Source organism: Prosopis cineraria, unplaced genomic scaffold (genome assembly GCF_029017545.1).
Source record: "Prosopis cineraria cultivar Desert tree isolate PC_DT_omini unplaced genomic scaffold, ASM2901754v1 PC1, whole genome shotgun sequence".
Taxonomy (NCBI): Eukaryota; Viridiplantae; Streptophyta; class Magnoliopsida; order Fabales; family Fabaceae; genus Prosopis; species Prosopis cineraria.
Window position 1 is genome coordinate 48,198,509 of NW_026555332.1, and position 7,170 is coordinate 48,205,678.

Here is a 7,170-nt window from a genome sequence, read left to right on the forward strand (position 1 = left end):
CACATCGATTTGGAAATGCACACCAAGTATTAAACAAGACTAAAAAATTACTTGGACTCTACTAAAAAAAAAAAAAAGAATTACTTGGACTGTTCTTCTTTTCTCGTCCCTTTCTCCCTTCGGAGTTGGGACTACGGAACGTGCAGTTGGGGACCTGGCAGCTCCAAGCCTCCATGAGAGAAGGGTCAAACCCTGAAGGAAGGTCAACACCGCAGCCCACGCTGATGTTACATGAATTGTTGACCTCATGCATGAATTATCTATTATGTCAACCAGAGCAAATGCAGGAGTCACCCACGAAACTTCGTAATTAACAAGGCCATCTCATTGTGTTTGGCGGATTGCACTGGTGACAAGAATGCCCACTAATTAACAAGTACAAGCCATAAGGAGGTCACATGTTCGATCCCACAGGACTGGTTTAACCCCCTTCCCAATAAAAAATAAATAAATAAGACCGTCTCATTTGTTCTTCCAACCAATGCATCCAAACGCTTCTCATGCCCCCCTTTTCCTCCAAAACTAATCCTAGAAACACATCCGGACAGCACAAAATTTTGCAAACCAAAGTCACACACTGAAAACTAACACTGCGTCAAGGCACCTCAAGATTGGGGGCAATATATTATTGTAAGATGCTCACAAGTTATATAACTCAGCTTAGGTTGGAGAAGTTCGACAGCAACTTAAGGATCAGAGTGCAACGTTTAGCATTCCCAAACGAACTGAACCAGAACCGTCTAATAGGAAAAGCATTATGTGAACATGCCAGTAATGATTGGCCTTCCACTAAAAAAGAAGTGCATTACACTTGTATAATTTTAATAACCTAGTATTAAAGAAATGAAACAATCATTGCACTGTACAGCATTTTTTGGTGCGATACTCCACAGCACGGCACCATTTCAAAGCTAAAGCTCACATTAGTGGACTCTTGAATCTGCACTGCACTTCATAGCCAGAAGGGCACAGATGCCATTTGAGTTGTGGTGCATAATGGCAAACAGAAGTACCTGGCTGATAGGATCTTACTGCATGAAGCACCAATACCTCATGCAACTCATGAATTCTTTATAGTGGGCGAGCTAAAGACATTCCCAGGTGTCTTTCCTTGACTCCCCTTTGCACCAGCAGATGCCTGGCCAGCTGAACCCTTGTGGTGTGCGCCATCTGTTGCTACCATCGACTTCTTTATCTGACAGAGAATATCAAAATAACCAAAGATAACATAATCATATCATTAAGAATTTTAACATCACCAAGAAAATCTTTTCTATTTTTTTTAATGGGAAAATTAATTTGCAAGAACCTATAGTTTACCTCAGTTTTCAAGCAGGTCCCTAGAGTTTAAAAGGTTCTATGCCCATCCTTATATTTTTCAATGGTTACATAGTCCTCAAAATTTCATATTCATGTATCCTAACCCTTGTAATACTAACATGTCTTAAAAGTGTAAGCAAATTTGATGACGTGAAGGGCTAAGTATACGCATGGCAGCCAAGTCATGTGAGTTAGCCACATAAGAAAATAAATAGATAAGTTGGAGAGGGGGGAAAACAACCACATTTCTTCCAAGGCGTTTTGAATGAGAAAACGCAAGGGAAGGGAAGTAACTGGTGCCCTCAGGTGAAGACAAGTTTGGCGATTTTGGTGCTTGGTAGCACAAGTTCAATACTCCATCATGCATCCTTCAATGGTTAATTGATCTGGTTCAATCCTGTATTTGATTGTATCATTGCAAAACTGAAGTGGCATTTTGTTTCAAATATCAGTTCAAGTCTGTACTGATTGTGTTATTTGGCTTAGGGGTGACATAAAACTGAATTGGTACTTTAATTCAAATCTGGAACACAAGTTATAAATTCATTACAAAACAGTTGCAGAATTGAGAGATAAACTTCCAAATTTCTGAAGCTTAACATTTGGGACCTAACTTGAATTAATTAGTCCTTTTAGGACCCCTTTGTCATTCTCCCAAAATATAAGAGGTTCACAAACTTTTGAATAATAAGGACCTACTGGAAAATTGACAAAAACTATAGGGATGTGTTAATTTCCATTTTTTTTAACTTTAGTCCCTAAAGGTTTTATTCAATTTTAATTTAATCCCTTTACTAAGGGATGGCTTGGAGGAAAAAGATCACATGCATTACAAGTAATGATGATGTGCCAGGCCATAGCAGATACTAGCCACACATGAATCCTATCAAGCATCAGGCATCAACGCATTGCAAGGGCACGAGCAAGGCAAGGCCCTAGTTATAATCTTTATACTGAGGGACTAATTTGAAACGTGGGCAAAAGTAAATGGAAAATAAAAATGCAACTTTAAAACAATAATAAAGAAAGAAATATCAAAACAAAAACACAGTCATAAGCTAATTTACAAGCTAGTCACTAAAGCAAACAACTAAACTTAAAGCACACGACAGCTACATGCAATTCTTTTTGTGTGCATTTTGTGAAAAACCTTACGGACACTATACTAGATACCATTTATCTTTCCAAAAAATAAGGAAGAGAAACTTAAACTTACAGCTACAAGACGCTCTTTGTGAATATCACTAGCAAGCTGAAAGCCACCAGAAAGAGAGTCAAGATTATGAAGTTAACAGCATCTAAAAAACCAAAATGAACCAATGAAAACTTACATTACTAAACCTTAAATAGCCAACAATTTTACTTACCTGTCTTCTATAGCTTTTAATCTCATCGCCACCAAATCCAGGAAGTGACATATTCCAATTTTTCTCTACAAAGATCCACATGTACAATTAGCTTCAGGATCTGTGATCAAATGAGAATCAGACAGTAGAAGAATTTTTCTAATTAACTAACCTAAATGTAGAAGAATGTCCTTTGCTTCCAACATGGTAGATTTACGATGCTTGGCAAGTGAGCAGCCAGATTTAGTGATCTGCTCAAGGTGAAGAAAATGGTAAGTATTGATGATAAAATAATATGAATTTCTAAAAGCTCTATGAATTTGGGTTTTTTTTTTTTTTTAAAGAAGGACAAGTAATTGGGAGATTGGTCGCCATTTGAACATATACATTAAGGCAGCAAAAGAATGAAAAATATGCTTTGTCCATATCCACCATGGGAAACTCAAAGGAGCCTCAGCATGAATAGAGCAAAACACTCTCTCTACACGGCAATACTTGTTTTAAAGTTGATGCAAACTGCTCTTGATTCAGTTGCATTAAGAGAAGGGGTACTTGATCATGCTTTGCGCTCAAGGCACCCCATAATTGTTAGGAGTTTCATTGAAGAAAACCTACTAGTTGAAATTATCATCACGTGGAGGAAAAATGGCACCCCTAAGGCCTAAACAACCCAAATAGACAACTAAACAAAACATAATTGACAAAATATACAGCAGGAACAGAGTGATTATTTCAATCTCTTAAATTGGCATTGTAATTTGGGGGGAGGGAAAGATATTTAATAAGTTTTGGCTAAATACAGGAATTTAAACTATCACATAACTAAATCCGAAGACTTACAGACTCTAAGAAATTTTCTGCTATATCCACCAGAACGTCTGCAACTTCAGGATCCAGCTTCTCTGATGGATCAACCTGCCAATAAAGCATCTAATTCATTAAAGGAATATATGAATCAGAAAGCATTTCAAGGAGCAAACCCTGTCACATCATACATTGAACCTCAAAACCCATGAACATAATTGCATTTGAAGATCTCAAGGGATCCCAAATTCATAAAAAATGGTGACTAGTTTAGTTCATGATGTCCAAGTGAATGTAAAGTCACATTTCCTGCAAAATTAATTATTTAATGGATCGTTAATCAAGCAAAGCTAGAAAAAACAATTCTTAATACCTTAATTCTAGTGTTAGCAAATACGTATAGATGCTTACATAAAAAAAATACATTTAAAAAAAACTTATAGATGTTAGTGGGTCAAGGCCCAGCCCATATAGTACGAGTCAGTATGAACAGTATACACTGGGCTGAATTCAAGAGCCATACTTAGACAATATAGATGACATGTACTTAGATAAACACCAACGAGTTATACCTAGAAGTGTTCAATGAAACAAGATTCGGTTCTCTGGTGTTCCCTGGATTGTTGACATCTAGAGAAAAGGCTCAATAATTAAGTTTAAAGATTTAAAATTTACATGGAGAGTTCAAAATTGGTAAAAAACTAAAAATAGAGTTCCAAAAGAGGTGAGTCACAAAATACTACTCCAAATAAATTATATACGAATGTGCTGATTAATTAATGTAATTTTGATTATGGCAAGTCAATGAGGGATAGAAGTGACAAATGCAATGTATTTTTGTGAATTGTGAATTTTCTCCATAATGTTAGATTAAAGAATAGGCGAAAGTTTTAGACTTTCCCGGGTATAAAGTTGAACAATTCTAGAGATTCCACCCATCCCTGATACCTATAGGTAATCTGAAAAACCGCCTTTGAGAATCTAATTAACTCATGAACTTAAAGTTAATACCACCATTTGAGATAGGAATTCAGGTAACCTCAGACTGATAAACGAATTTTCTCCTCTACATCCTGACATCCTGTATTAGAAAAATTGTGCATGGCTAAGCACTCTACATGCTTTTAACTAGTGAGAATCAATAGAATACGCGTTTAAGTAATTTCAGATAGTTCACCAGGACAATCCTTGAGATATAATATAATTCCACACTGAGATTAAAATATTAGCTACTAATCATGAAATAAATTGGCTTCATTATGTATTCCTCCTATTAAATAATGCTGTTTGATGAAGACATTTTAACATTTACCACGATTGTTTTTTTTTCCAAAAAAGGTTGGCCCAGAAGTTATTTAACATGAATTTCATAGTGGAAGAATTAGAAGTCTAAATGCAACTCCAAGCTACCCACCAAAGCTAAGGGATAGGAGAGCGAGATGAATCTACAGGAGACTTTGTTTTGAATTTCAGCAACGAAATTTACAAAGGAACACGATAGATTAGTGTGACTCACCTGAGTGACTAGCTCATGAATGGTCCTTTTGCTGAGAATTCTATTACAAGATTCATCAGCATCTGCGTTAGATGTTCGACCCTGAATCCCTACTTGAACGGCACTAGGTTGTGCTGACACAAGAGAAGTAGCTTTTGGATTGCCAGGTCCTTGCACTTTTGTGTTCTGTTGCTGGTGAGGCATATGAAGCGCCCTTGATGATGGAACTTGCTGCCCCAAATGCTCCTGCAACTGATTTGATGGCAAAGGCTGCTGCTGTGATGCCGTTGGTGTTGAGTGCTGCTGGGGAGGTATATGTGACCTTTGCTGCAGGGATGGTGGGTGTTGCCTATAAGAAGCAGATGGTAGAGGAGGCTTCCCTGGTGATCCAGAAGACAACCACGGCTGATTAATTGACTGCATGCCTTGTGATGAACTTATAGATGGTGATGCAGGAGATCCCACTGATGAAGCTCTCATGAGTCCAGGTCCTTGGAAACTCTAAAGAAATTATAGGAATAGATGAATCACCAACATAATTTTCCTCCTTCAAATGTTTGCAGAGCAGATGATAACAACTCAGCAAATCCATGCATAATTACATATTAAATAGAAAATGAACAGACGAAGTTGCTGTGCCAACACCAGCATAATTTAAGTGCACTCAGAGATAGTAAGCCTTTCACCATTTATTGGTAGACTTGCAAAACCCAAGGTCACACATGAACATTTAAATAAGACTTCACATTTTATTCAGCGTCTTTTACCCAAATTAACGCCTGATTAATATTCACCTTCAGGTATGTATCTCAAAAAATGGAAGAATACAGCTCAATATTAGTTCTCTTTACCAAATTCCAGGAGGGGAACACGCACGTATAATCAACTTTCACCTTCGCAGGCAGTGTAGACAGGGAAAAACAAATTAAACGCATATACTAACTTGTGAACCAGTGGACTGATTACTTTGGGCAGATGGCGCTCTAAGAGATGATTGGACGGGTCGGTGTTGATGCGGAGGCATACCACCTGGTCGCATTTGAGAACTTGAACCGAGAGATCCTAGCATGCCCATTCCTTGCGTGGGCGCTCTCACCTAAACAGCGACATCAAATAAGAAATATTAAAGCAACGAATGTTCCGAGCTCTTCAGATATGGCTACCAGCGGATCAAAAGAAGAAAAGTCCTTTATCATAGTCAATGATAGTTCAACTTTTTTTTTTTTGGTTCTTAAACAAGAAGGAATAAAGATATCACATCTCTTGTCTCGCAATAAAGAAGAACGTATAAATCCCGGATACATACGACCTACCTGAGCAGCGGTAGAATTAGAGGTTGAGTCCGGCATGTTGACTCCAGTTCGTCCCAACCCTCCAAAATGCTGCCCGAAAGAGGAAGAAAACGGAGCCGACGGGTTCTGGTGGTGGGTGGGAACGCCGATTGCCATGCCACCCCTTGGTGCGGAAGGCCCTGAGATTGACGGAGAGCCGGTAGACGAAAAGGAAGACCCGGAACCCACTGGAGCAGGAGAAGCAGGAGGGAGTGAAGAGAGAGGCGAAGAGAAGTGCGGATAATGCGGCTGCGGCTGCTGTTGTGGTTGCTGCGGCAAATTTCTGTTGAGTGCGGAGGGAGGGCGAGGTTGAGGGGGGACCGATGAAGAGGGAAGAGGAGAGGTGGAGGGGGCTTTGGAGGTTGCTGGATTGGGAATGGCATTAGGGTTTGGGGAAGAATGGAGGGGAGCAGAGAGGGAAGGGGCTGATGAGGACGAGGGAGGGAAGGAAGTAGAGGGAGGTTGAGATGGGTGGGACTGGGAGGGCTCAGAAGGCTGGGAAGAAGCGGAGGCACTGGCGGCGGGAGCTTGCGGTTCCATACGGCTTCCGTTCTGATATGGAAATTGTGCGCTGTTCCTGTTCAATTTCCAAATGCATACTCCCTCCCGTCCAGCTGCAAGTGACGGTCCAAGTCTTCCAAGACAAAGGAGAGGTGAAAAACTAGCATCATCGTTTTTTTCGACAAATATATATTGTTAATTATTAACTGCATGATATAAATGGATTAAATAAAAAATAAAAATAATTAAAATAAATTGATTTTTATAGATTTGTAATATTATAAATTGGAAGATAGTGATATTTTTTTACCGTATTAAAGACAATGATACAAATCACTCTTATCTATTTATTTAATTATTGTGATTTTGAAGT

General features: G+C 38.8%; 1 protein-coding gene across 1 annotated transcript; it reads right to left on the bottom strand.

Annotated features, from left to right (window-relative positions):
- Positions 1-591: 591 nt before the first annotated feature.
- LOC129321731 (transcription initiation factor TFIID subunit 12-like) lies at positions 592-6,938 on the bottom strand. Its single transcript, XM_054967624.1, has 8 exons — positions 6,279-6,938; positions 5,909-6,061; positions 4,987-5,466; positions 3,507-3,581; positions 2,839-2,917; positions 2,688-2,752; positions 2,537-2,572; positions 592-1,195 (listed from the first exon to the last, which is right to left on the bottom strand). Exons 1-8 carry the CDS (start codon positions 6,834-6,836, stop codon positions 1,061-1,063), a joined length of 1,581 nt encoding a protein of 526 aa, XP_054823599.1. The 5' UTR covers positions 6,837-6,938; the 3' UTR covers positions 592-1,060.
- Between the last annotated feature and the right edge of the window lie 232 nt (positions 6,939-7,170).